Below are 13162 nucleotides of genomic sequence, written 5' to 3'. Positions count from 1 at the left end.
GAAAAAAAAAAAGGAATAAAAAAATTTCCCCAAACAAAGCCTCGCATTTACTTTTTTCTTGTTTATTTTTGCAGCTTGTAAAGGGAGCTACTAATATCCCGGTTATTAAAAAAAAAAAAGAGGAAAAACAAAAAAGAAAATGTGAAATGCCAATCAAAAGCGGCGCCAAATTAGGTGGTGTTTACTTCAAAAATACGTGTTTCATTGCCTTTTTTAAGGCAAATTCCTGTAATGTAGTAATGTCAGGGAGGGCATGGAAAGAAGAGGTTTAATTGACTCAAAAATTATATTTAGACCAATCTTTTTAAATTTGGCTGGGTAAAATGTGGCACGTAGTGAGGCAACAGTTTAGTCCATGAGCTGTCACAAATAAAGCACTTAAATATACACCTCACTTATGCAGAAGTCCATAAGCTTAATTATTGTTTCTGCCTCTGAGGAAGAGCAGGAAGGTTGAACAGCTCTGTGTCAGGTTTGAAAATTAAAATACACAAGAAGGGATGTCCAAGTCTGGACAAATCCTTTACAAACCAGGTGAAACCATCCTTGCCCAGATCATGGAGAGCCAAGGAAAAGACTTCCCGAGGGGACTGGGAATCACGTGGGGTGAGGTTTGGGAAGTGCAGGTTTCTTGTGTACATATTGATTATCTGCCCTGTGCTGCCAATAGCTTGTCACTGACCACAGATCTTTCATGTTCCTTCCATGTTTCTCATCCCCTGAAAGAAGCTGGGGACACTCAGAAGGTGGCACTTCCCACAACAAGGTGTCACCTGGGCAAAAACTCTGTGCAGAAATCCGGCCCTTACAGCTCGAGAGGAAGCAGATAATGCAATAAAATCACTGCCTTTCACACAGCAGCACAGAGACTGGCAGAATAAAGACACACACATCTCTCAGGTGTGCAGGAGGCTGATTTGCTCCAATAAAGTTGTTGGTTAAACACTCCCACACACACTGAGATGAGGGAGCACCAGCCAGGCCCACTGAGCAGGGAAAGAGCAGTAATTTGATGAATTGTTGTGATGAGGCAACAAACCAAGTGCTCAGTTGCCCCAAATCACAGGTATTAGGGCTGAAACGAACTCTCCTAAAACAATTTCCCATCATCCAGCCCCGGGATTAGTTGTTTTATCTTCCTCCTCCTCGATATAAAACCGGTTCCAAAGTATTACATTACAATCCAGGGAACCACCTCCTGTGCTCGGAGTGAGCACCTTGGAAGGAGGAAAGAATCCTTCCCTGCCATGTCTCTCTATCTCCTAGTTAGGAATAAGTGACTGTAAAATCTGTGTATGTGTGAAACCACAATATATTCCCCCGTTCTGTCATTAAAAGCCACTCGCAACATAAACGTGAATCAGAGGTGGGAGTGTGTTCACTCAGGAGCAGTGTGTGATTATATACCAGGAGTTTACTTCCAAGAACAGATTAGATTTCTGGGAATTCAAAATAGCATATATTTTATTTTAGTATTATGGGAATTTTGAGAGGGCTTCTAACGTTACTGCTTTTTAAGCCACTATATAATCACAGTATAATTTTTATTAACAAAAAGACTTTATAACCTCAGAGCCGTGCGGCTGATGAAGTGAGCAGGAGGCTTTGAGGGCTCAGATCCTCTGTAGGTATGTGGGGAGAACTGCCTGGGAAGGCTGAGAGCTGACTGGAAATGCAGGTTTAAGGTTAATATCTGCTGTTTAAACCATTTGGCTGCGCCCAGGAGTGCAGCTACACCGAGTTAGTCCCCAGAGACACACACTTAGGGACCCCCCCTTCTTCTCTGGCAGCCTTGGGGCTGTGCCCACTGCCCTGGGGAGCCTGGTCAGTGCCCAACCAGCCTCTGGGGGAAGAACCTTTTCCTGGGATCCAACCTGCCATTCCCTGGGGTCCTGTCACTGCTCACAGAGAGCAAAGATCCATCAGAAGGTGTTCTGCCTTGAAGAAAATTGAAAATCCCTCTGCAGAGGTAGAATTCCCCTTCTGTAGAGTCACACAGGCGAGGTTGGAGTGACAGTTTGGGATCCCATCATTGATTATTTTGCTCTGGGTTCACAGAACAACAAAACATGCCATGAAAGGGTTTTTTTAAAGCACAGGAAGGACAAACAGTGAAACTGGTTAATTCTTAAATCTTCGAGTGTTCTGTTTCCACTTAGTGGGTTTTGTTTGCAAACGTGGCTTTGAGTGTCTGGGGTTATCAGACTCCCTTTGAGGAATGATATTATGATATTATATTAAAACATCCTTCTACTGTTTTTTCTATTGGGAGAAATCATGTTTGTGGAAACACAGAAGGGAGGGAGTGATAGCTCCAGGTTTAGGTTTTACTTTCCTACAAATAAAGGTGTCTGAACTGCGTCTCCTTTGGAAATGGAATGATTTTCTGCAATAAAATAACAATAAAAATCCGGGATGATATTTGACTAAAATAAGATCAAAACAAGAAATATTAAATTAATAATATTAAATAATATCACTTTTACCAGCATGGGAAACTTTTGCTTTTAAAAAGCTGAAAGACCTCAATGTTAGAGCTCTCGAGAGAGCACAGCAGAGTTTCCCTGATTTTAATGGAAGTGTGACTACCTCCTGTGGATGAGGATGAGGAACCTGGTCTGTGACTTAATATTTGCTCATATGAGTACAATTAGTTCACTGCTTTGATCAGTCAAGTGGAGTCCAGCAGAAACAAGGCAAATAATTATTTACAAACCATTTACTGATCCTGGTTGTGGCCTTGCTTATCCTACACATGGAGCAGTTTCTTACACCAGGATGTGGGAGTTACACCTGTGGCTGGGAAGGGGCTGAAATAAGGATTTGTCTGGATGGGAGCTGGTCCAGCTGTGTGGGGGCCATGGGGGGCACAGGAGGGCTGGTCCTGCCCAGCCCTGTGCCATCGCTCCTGCTGAGCAGGGTCAGGTGTCCAAAACTGATGGGGACAAGGCACTGGAAAACAAAAGAGAAGCAAACAAAGCATGAACACAAAGCCAGGAATAATGGTTTGCCTGAGCTGACTGCAGCCCTCATTCTTAGGGGATCACAGGATCATTAAGGTTGGAAAAGACCTCCAAGATCATCAGGTCCAACTTTCCACTGTGTCCCACCGTGCCCACTAAACCACCTCAAACCTGCTGCATTAAGGCTCCATTTTGCACATTACTGGAGCTTGTGCAGGGGTTGGACTAGATGACCTTTAAAGGTCCCTTCCACCCCAAACTATTCCATGATTCCATGATTATACTCTATTTCCTTGCAGAGATCTGTCTGTCCTTCATGTCACATCATTTCCCTTTGTGACAAGGCAGATTTTGGACTGCAGTCTGAGATATGGTGGAACATTCAGCCCCACCTGAGCATCAGTGGATGTTTTATTTCAGTGTTACAGAGCAGGACATCTGTGTTTGAAGGGAAGGGCACCTCCACCACTTACAAAGGGGCAATAACTGCAGCAGCAAAGCCATGAAGGGATGAGGTGGAGGCTTTGAGGTTGAGCACAAGCTCCAGTCCACGGACACCGTGTGCTTTAGGGGGGTGCACAAACCCCAGGGAGGGCTCCAGAGGTGACCTCAGCCACCCCAGACACACTTGTGAGTCCAGGTTACAGCTGACTGGAATCCTGAGGTTTTACTGGCCCGCAGCCAGTTTGGAACCCACCGGAGCCACCCCAGGATTTTACAACGTTGTAAAGCCGGTATTGTTTCAAACATCTCAAAAATCCTCCACTCAGCCTGGCAGCCTTCCAAAACCCTCTTAAATGAGCCAAAACTATCAGCAGCCACCCACCTTCCTGTCCGTTATCCTCTGATTGATGACATTCCACCGACAGGGTCCGACAGGCAGGATCTCTCTGCTGCAGGACCTCGGTGTCAACGTGATCTGGGAGACCTGGGAACTGCCTGCATGGTTTGCAGCTGGGTTTTATGGGGGTGCCTCTCTGACATGTGCTGACCATGCAGGAGAGACCTCTCATGGGATGGAGACAGACCAGGGATTGCAGCATCTTGTAAAACCTTCATTAGGGTAGAGCAGGAGAAACCAAATCCCACTGGAGGTGGGACACTCTTGTTTCTGGGGTTGGTTTTGTGCCCTTTATCTCACCTGCAGCCAGAATTTAGTGCTATCTGTTTGTAGGCAATCATTTCTGGGTACAAGTGTACTTGAATCTTTCTTTATATACACCTATTTATTCTTTTGTCTGTATCAATATATAGAAAAGGTGTCTACAGAGGCCCAGCATCTGATTTTTAAGGAGCTTTCTTTCCATGAGCAGTTTCAGAGCACATTTTCCCTCAGCAGTGACTCATCGTTCTGACTCTCCTTTTTTTTTTTTTTTCTTCTCTTACTCCTTAATCCAAGAAAGTCTGACTAAGTCAGCTCTGCCACGTCCCAAGTGTAGCAGGGATTCCTCCCAGGCCCTGATGCAAACAGAACTAGTAATTCTCCTCAGAAATAGCAGGGCCTTGCTATTTGTGGGCTCGTGCTTTACGCAATGATGACCTTGGCTGAGGCAACCCAAATGGAAAGGGCCACTTCACATGGAGTCAACGCCACTGTGGTAAATAAAGGCAGCGCCAGGAGGGCCCAATTTCAACATCTCCTGGCAGATGAGGCAGAGCTGGGCAGGGGCACTGGGCTGTGTTTTCTTAGCAGCAGTCTGGGAACCTCATGGTACTATGTCATGGTGAGACAGGCCAGTTTTGTACCTCAGCTGGTTGTTTTGATTGATTTTTTTTTATTTCTGAGCATGCAGACCCTTCTGATGTTCTACCCAAGGAGTAAAACTGATGGGTTGCAGAGATAGGCTGGGAGCAGAATAACGTTTTTTTGTCAATAGCCTGGGTTTTAATGTAACTTCAGAGGATTTTGGATATTGACTGATAAAAAAATTGGGAAAAAAAATATGGAGAGCCAGTATCAGCTCTTCAGCTTGGCATTAAGAAATCCTGGAGTGAGACTGGTGGTAGACCAGGATTTAGCCTCACACATATCATTTTAGATAGCAAGAGTCAAATTAGGCAAATATTTACAGCCATAAAGCCCAATTACATGTGTTTGTGCTTCCCAATCTTATCTCAGTGAAAGTAAAACAAAACATAGCTCATTATCCTAAATAATGGTTTATTGGAAGGAATATCATCTCAGAAACACACTGGAGGTATCTAAGCTGGCTGTTCCTCCCTGGGTTCTCAGCTTTCTTTCCTCAGGATGGTTTTGTTAAGGTGATATTGCCTCTCCTGGGCGTCCTTCACGGGAGCTCTGCACTGATGATGAATAAAACAACTGTGGCCAGACTGCAATAAATTAATTGCACCATTTTATGTGAGTAAGAGGATGGGCAGGACACCTGAGGCTGAAACAAAAACCTGCCTATGACTTGGGATCCATGGCTGGGAGACTGGTATGAAAAAGAGCAAAGATATCAGAGCAGGGGTGGGAAGGGAGTTTGGGGGGAAAAAAACCCCAACAAGGCAGCCCAGTACATTGTGGTTTATAACAAGCAATTGGGAGTCTCCATCTCCCTCCAGCCAAGTGCGTGGAAGATCTGAATTTCTCATTTAGCAACTGCATGTTGTGTTTTATGAGAGGCAGAAAGTTTTTGTGAATCTGTGCCTCTGCCTTTTATTGGCTGGAAAGTGATTGTGGAGCTGTGTTTCGGGAGCCCTCCAAAAAATCCAGGGCTCCTTGGAGAGCCAAGAGGGAGATGCCAACCTCCAGCTCTTGTTTTGGCTCGAGGAGGACCTGAGTTCTTGCTCTGCTGTTGCAGGTCACCACTGGCACTGCCAGATTTAACCTTTCAGGGGTGCTGCAGCTCCCAGTCCTGCTCTGTTAAGCACCACTTCACTCTTAGTTTGCAGTGGGAAGGCTGAGTTTTGTCCAGTTCATTGGGATATTTGCTGAATTGCCCAGTCAGCATGTGCAGGGTGAGACAGAGATGCTCACAAAAATTTAGACTATGGAGATGAGAGACAACCTGTGTTGTAGAAGATCATCTTCCAGCCCTGGTGTAGAAGCAGCAAAGGTGAGCATTGCTTCAAATCCCAACATCCAGCCCTAATCCACTGGGGTTTTTTGACACAATAAGATGCCCTGTGTGGGTGCAGCCCCGTGTCTTCATGATGACACTTGTTCAGGGAGATGCCTTTTGTGCCCTGCTGTCCCCAGGGCTGGCCTGGCTCCTCCTGCATCATCCAAGCTGCCCTCGGCCTCTCCCTGTCCAGGAAGAACCAGGAGGGAGGAAATCCAGAGCAACCCGATTGTTTGATAATCCCAAATTTATTTACAGAGGGAGAGAAGCCGACTTATCACATCCATTACTTTGCCAGGGGGAAAATGCAGATTTAATGTTTCCAGAGAACGTTGGGCAAGGGAACATTCAGCCCTGGGACGTGCCCTGACATGGAGCCCTCGCTATATTTGGGCTGCAGTTGTTTTGCAATCCTGCTGCTGTTGTTTTCCTGCGGTGTGAGAAAGCTCTTTGAAGGTCCCCAAAAGGCTCTTTACTCCCGTGTCCCCTCTTTTTTGGGGTCTGTTTTCGGGTTGCCATGCTGGGCCTGTTCTGCTGCTGCCTCTCGGCTGCTCCAGAAGAGGTAAGGAAGCAGATTCCCCTGGGTGGGAGGACAGAGGAGGGGAGGGAAGGAGGGTTTGGTTGTGCCATGGGCAGGGACACCTTCCACCAGCCCAAGTTGCTCCCTCCAACCTGGCCTTGGATACTCCCAGGGCTGGGGCATCCAGGGCTTCCCTGTGTGCCAGTCTCGCCCCCCAAACCATGTGTGCATTTAGGGATTACACTCAACTGGTTCATCATTTTGGGCAATAATTATATTCATTTTCCAGACACATCTCAGAGAGTAACTGGCCTGGTAAATCCTGTGGAACCCCTGTTACAGCACAAGATTAATGTATGAATTATTATTGTTATGAGGTGATGAACGGATTTCTCTGGTCTCCTTTCTTCATACTCTAAAAGCCATTTTAAAATTCATTTTTAAAGGGAGGACATGTTCCAAACTGTGTCATTTTTAACAGTGGCTTGCTCCTCTGATCTATTAACACAGGCAGCATTCCTAGGACAAATATCACTGCTGATTATTCACTGATTTTCCAATCAAGGGGTAAAGCCCACACTGTTCCTTTAAGTTACTGTCATGTTGCCACTGTCCCAATCCAGCTTTTAATATGGATAGAGCTACTATTTTAGATATTTTGAATTTTGGGTATAAACCCCTGAAATTTGACAGTTTTGGGTGAGCACATCAAACTTTTCTGCAGGATTTGCTCTGTAGCTCTAAGAGCCAGATCCAGTTCAGTATCTCACTGCCAGACAGGTGAGAGTCGGTGCCCTCAGATTCACCCAAAAATGGAAATAAATCAAAAAATAAACAAGAAATGCAGGAATTGAGGGGGGTAGAAAAAGTCCTAATTTCTTGACCCTTTCTTTTTGGAGTTTTAAAGACTTCCTGAAGCGAGTGGCAAATGCTTTTTCCAGCATCTCTGCCCGGGACAGGCCGGGTTTGGTGGGCGAGTTATGAAGTGTGTGGTGCAGTGATGAGAGGCAGGTCACAACTCCTGGTGGTAATTCCAGGGGTGTAAAACCAGGACAGTTTTCTCCCCGTGTCCCCGAGGCTGGGGGGGAGCACAGAGCCAGCAGCACATCAGGCAGCACCCGATAGATCAGCCGGGATTCCTCCCTGTTCTCCGGGGTGGCCAAGGCTTGGGACAGCCTTGGGATGTTGGCTCAGGACCCACGGTGGGGAGGGGAGATGGTGGAGCTGCTGGAGCTGCACAAGACATTGGGAAAGTTGTCCAGACTCTGGTGGGAGAAGGAAGAGAGGAGAGGAGAGAGAGGAGAGGGGAGAGAAGAGAGGAGAGAGGGGAGAGGAGCCGGCGCCGTGCCCGACTCAGGACTTTCCAAATTGGAATTTTAGCAGATATTTTGACGTCAGGTTTTCCTTCTTCTGGTTCAAGCACTCCCTGAATGTGTGGTCCAGTGAGTTCTGTCCTCATGCTGGTTCATCCAAACCCTCCTCTTGTCCTGGTCTGCCCAGGGGTCCCTTTCCCCTCTGGAGAACACATAAAGAATATTCCCGTAGAAAGCCGATTCCTCCTCTTTTTGGCAAAAAAAAAAAAAATCGTGACTTTCTTTCTCTTTCACAGCGGGAGGCCCTTCCTGTAAACACAAGGCAGCCCTGTCGAAACATGGGTAATGAGATTGGAACTATTTTCTTTGGATGTTTCACCCCCTCACCCCCTTCTTTGTGGACAGTGGTTAAAGTGATAATGAGTAAATCCTGGGATTCATCCAAAAATGCCCCAGCACTGGCATTGCACACGGATACACAAGGAGTGCACGTGCACAGGTTGTCAACACCCCACTTTTCAACCAAAAATAGTGGTGGGGACCCCCTGCCAGAGCCTGTGAACGTGGAGTCAGAGGAGAGAGCATTAAATGGAGATGATCTTACAGTTACAAAATGCTTTTCATCCAGGAGGAACCCAATTCCCAGGAAGTCCCTGCAGGGCTGCTCCTGGGAAACCACTTTGGGGCAACTTAGGACAGGAAGTGAAAAATCCTAAATGTGGTAGAAACACAGGAAAACTCGAAGGTCCCCCAAAATAACTTGTTTACAGGACTGAAAAAGCTGCAGAACGTGCAGGGGATCATTTCCAGAGCGTGCAGGGGATAATTTCTGTGACAGAGGAACTCCAGGGAAGATCAAATTAACGTTGTAGGAGCAGAAAGTATAGAGGGAATTAGGGCATTTTTTCCAGCCCTGGTTGGATGTGCTGACTTTACTGGCCATGCAGAGGAGCCTGAGAGGCTCGTGCAAGGACACTTTCCATTTGTAATGTTCATTTAGTCATAAATTCTCCAGCACAGCACCCAAGGCCAGCTCCCTGCCATTCCCTCGTGTCAGATGTTCCTGAGGCTCCAAATAATCCAAGTTTTGATGGGGGTCAAAGGAACGTTGTTTAATTGCCTGAATTAAAACTGATTGAATTTTAAACTTATTGGGAAAAAAAAAAAATCTAGGCTGGTGTTGTTGAGCCTGGGGGAGCTGCAGTTTGGGTGAATTAAAGCACAGTTTGACTTCGTGGGACAACTCACCTTATCCCACAACATCCTTCCCATCTCCCCCATCTCCCATCTCATGGGAGGGAAGGGGAACATCCCAGGAGGGGACAAATGCCTGGAACAGTCACCCCCAGACCAAACAGGACAAGCTGAAACACCCTTCCAAGAAACATCAAACTGATCTTTCTGAACAGACTCTTCTGGGTGTTTGATGAAATATTTTTCCTTTCAGTAAAGACAAAATCCTGTCATGTTTTTTAAGATATATTTTTCATTTGAGAAAAAAAAAATCAGCTTTTCTCCAGAAAGCAAGGCATTTGATGGGGATATTTTAATTTTCTTACAAACCAGTGTTTCTGTCAAAGGCCAGTCCTGGTTGTTTAGTGAGAAAGAGGCCAGGGAGGAGTGCTGAGGAGGGTTAATGGGATCAGTTATTAGCTCAGACTTTGCTCTGCACATTCCTTAAATCACTTCTAAACAACACACTTCAGGGTAGTTTAATGAACTATTTATTTATTCATCGATTCTTCTTTAAATAAATATTACGGAATGAGATGGAAGTTGATAGAAAGTTATTTTTCCTTCCCTTATCCTGTTATAAATTTATAGGAACATCTTGATTTTCTGTGGCACCCCAGAGAACAGACTCTTCATTCCTATTTATCATTAGGATTCATCACTTTATTGGAAAAAACTCCATGTTCTTCCCTCCCTGCTCCTCCCCCTCTTTTTTTTTTATTTTTTTATTTTTTTTTTTAGGAAACTTAGACACATAAAAGCAAAACAGAGAAGCGAAGCAAAGCACTCTCAGCACTAATTTGGCAACACTAAAACAGATTTTATCGTTCAAAACCAAGCCTGGAGTTTTCCCCCTGTAAAAACCAAACCTCCCTGACGTTTGCTGGAATCTCTGGGAGCGACTGGATCGTGTGTTCCATCGCTGGGCAATCAGATCTCTGCAGGTTTGGCAAACAAACCCTGCTCCAGGAGAGCTCTGAGGGAACCAGGGCTCTGATTTCCACTTGGAGAACTGAGCTGCTCCTTTAGAGCTCTGGGGGTGCAACACCCAGAGCTGCTTGAGGATTTTGAGTGTCAAATTCGGATTAAAATGACCCCGTGGTCTGAGAGGGTTGGGAACTTGTGGCCTGTAGATTCCCTTTGGGTAAGGAGGATTTGCTCAGTGGAGAAAAACTTCAATCTGCTGGAGGTGTGACAAATTACTGAGGTGTAGTCGTTTGAGACCCTCAGAAATCCAATTTCCAAGTTCAAGCCCCCCTCCCACAATTTGCCCCAGTGTGGGAGGGTTTTCAGGCAAAACACAACTACTCAGCATTGGGGGAAGGGGAAAATACAAAGGTTTATTTACATACAAATAAATATATAGGCAACAACTTAACTCTCTCTTCTATGATGAAATAATATATTTACATCAGATTACATCCTCTGCTGCTGAAAATCAGCATCTCCTGTCCAATTTTAATGGAAAAAAGGTGTTTTTTAGCTACAAAGTGTAAAAACCCACTGTCTTTTTGCTTCCTGGCAAAGGAAGAGCCTTGGGGAAGCCACACAAGCCAGAGCTCCAAACTCAGGGGTTCTCTCATCTCCAAACTGAGGGATTCATTCACCTCCAAACTGAGGGGGTTCTCTCACCTCCACACTGAGGGATTCTCTCACCTCCTCACCAAAGGGTCCTTGGCTTCCCTCTGAGCCACCTGGCCTGGTGATATCACACGTTTGGATTTGGATTTGGAAAGCTTTTCATCACGATCTTATCTCAGACCTGAGAACAGGTTCTGTGCTTCTCCTAGGTCTGGAGAGCTCTTTGTCTCTGTGGCATTTGCAAAACTCACAGAGTCAGGAATGATTCAATACTCGATTCACATTTCAAACTGAAGTAATTTCATTTTTTTTTACACTTTGCGTTTAATTATTATGGGCTGTTTCAGCCATTTCATTGCTCCCCCCAACTCCTGCTCCAAATGGCTTTGGTTGAAGTGGCCCAGAATCTCTTTCCTCTTGCAAAGTTTTGATTTCAGGTAACAGAAGAACTCCCAAATCCAAACCAAGGGTCTGATTGTGGCATCTAAGTCAAAGTGTCCTGTTCATTTCAAATAAGTTTTCAATCCTTCACCCCTTCCCCACGACCCTGCTCGGTTTCTTCTATTCCACCTCTGAAATTCCTTTGGGTTTTTCGTCTCCCCAGGGGTCTTCAACAAGGAGGGGACCCTCACCATGAAGGTGGTGAACATCCAGGCCATTGACACCCTGTTCTCTGACATTGCCACCACCTTCAACAGGCAGCACGAGGCTCACTCTGCCATGCTCAGGGCTGCCAAGAGGCTGAGGGAGGTCTGTGGCTGTGCCCCCACTGCTGCCCTCACAGCCTGCATGGACACCCTGCAGCAGGAGCACGGTAAGAGCTCAGAGCTGAGGATTCACTGGCACCAGAGTTAAATCATTGGGATCATGGGAATGAGCAGCATTCCGGGAGGAGCTGCCATGGCTCAGCAGCCCTGTCGCTGTCACTCACAGATTTCAGGTTTTGTGGAGATTCTGGCCATTTTTAGAGCTCGTTTCTGCTTTATGGCACAATAGAATGTCTCTAACTGGGCTGGTTGATGTCACACATTGTGAGATTGGGCTTTTCTGGTGCTGCTTCAGGTGCCCTGTGACATCTGTGACCCCACAGAACCAGTCCCGAAACCTGGGGGGACCTGACCCAGAGAACAATGAGGTGTCACAGGGAAGATTAGGCTGGATTTGTGAGAAAAGCCTCACCCAACAGCAGTGAGCAAACAGAAAAGGTGGTTCCAATGTAGCCAGGCAGAAAGAGCACGGATTTCATGGAGGGGGGCAGAGCAGCAGGATCAGGGAGGAGTTTGGCCCCTTAAGGAGCTCCTTAAGGAACTTATAAATGAATCTACTGGATTGCTACTGGTGAACACCTCTGTTATACTGCACAGACACCCAGAGCAGCCTCAGTGGTGAGGGAACTGGACATGGGCTCATTTTATGGATGTTTTCTGTCAGTCACGGGGAGCTCCTGGGTCCTCTGCTCAGTTTTGCAGAAACAAGAGTGTTTAAACACCCCCATGTTGGGCTCCAGCCAAGGCAGGTCATGGCATAGATGCTGTTCTGTGTCTCCAGGTGCCCACGGGGTGCAGGTGATAAGGGAGGGCTTTGGCTTTTCCCTGGCTGTGAAGGAGCAGGAGGTGCCCGAGGAGCTGAGGCGGGTCCAGCAGCAGCTGGAGGCGCTGAGTCGTTCCACAAAGGGTGTCCTTGCTTGGAGAACTGTGCTCCAGGAAATGACCTCCTCGGTGCTGCAGGGCCAGGCTGAGCTGGAGGAGAGGATCAGAGCTGCCAATCCCGAGTATCTGGACCAGGTACGGCTCGAGGGGAACCTGAGAGAGAACATCCAGAAGATCGGCCTGGCCAGGGAGCTCTCGGAGCACTACTGGGAATCTGCCAGCTGTGTGTTGAGGGAAATGGCCCAGGCAGCTGGTTTGGTGCTGGAAGAGTCTCCTGGAAATGAATAGAGGCTCAAAACCTGCCCCACATCCAGAGGACACCTGGGGGTGTAGTGACCTGGCAGTGTCAGTAAATAGAACCCTGCAAATGGCTCAGGGGCAGCCCCAAGCCTCAGATCTGTGTTGTTAAATTGTGACTGGAAAGATGCACCTGGAAAAAGCTCTGGACCATTAACTGAGTGGACAGAAAAAGCCTTTTTCTCTGTGCTGTGTTATATCATCCTTTATATCAACAGGGAAAAACAGGGGGGACCTCAGCAAATAAAGGCAGTTTTCACTGGAATTAGGTGACATTTCCATCACTGCTTAGCAGCTGGTGTGGCTGTGGTTGAAGGTTGTTCAGGATGAGCCATGATGAAGCCAAAACCTCGGGGTCAAATCCCCCATTCCCAAGGAGATGTCAGTGGTACCTTCCCAAGGTCATGGCACCTGGGAGCAGGGAACAGAGGTGGGGTCTGCTCTGTGTCCTGGTGTCTCTGGGGGCAGGATGGGGAAGGGGTAAGCCTGGAAATCTGGGAGGCCCATCCTTGCTGCAGTGGCATAGGGAGGTGACCTG

At 46.7% G+C, this 13162-nt stretch overlaps 1 protein-coding gene across 3 annotated transcripts; it reads left to right on the top strand.

Annotated features, from left to right (window-relative positions):
- The first annotated feature begins 6391 nt into the window (after positions 1-6391).
- LOC113971636 lies at positions 6392-12868 on the top strand. 3 transcript variants are annotated; one of them, XM_027691756.1, is made up of 4 exons: positions 6392-6593; positions 8161-8206; positions 11283-11492; positions 12227-12868. In XM_027691756.1, the coding sequence occupies exons 1-4, from the start codon at positions 6549-6551 to the stop codon at positions 12613-12615; spliced, it is 690 nt and encodes a 229-aa protein (XP_027547557.1). In that variant the 5' UTR covers positions 6392-6548; the 3' UTR covers positions 12616-12868. The 3 variants fall into 3 exon arrangements, with proteins under 3 accessions (XP_027547557.1, XP_027547558.1, XP_027547559.1); XM_027691757.1 differs by lacking the exon at positions 8161-8206; XM_027691758.1 differs by lacking the exons at positions 6392-6593; positions 8161-8206 and adding an exon at positions 9956-10041.
- Positions 12869-13162: the final 294 nt, after the last annotated feature.

The sequence above is a fragment of the Neopelma chrysocephalum genome, unplaced genomic scaffold (genome assembly GCF_003984885.1).
Source record: "Neopelma chrysocephalum unplaced genomic scaffold, ASM398488v2 Primary Assembly neopelma1_84, whole genome shotgun sequence".
Classification (NCBI taxonomy): domain Eukaryota; kingdom Metazoa; phylum Chordata; class Aves; order Passeriformes; family Pipridae; genus Neopelma; species Neopelma chrysocephalum.
The sequence above is the reverse complement of the archived record's forward strand: the minus strand, read 5'-3'. Positions and strand labels throughout refer to the sequence as shown.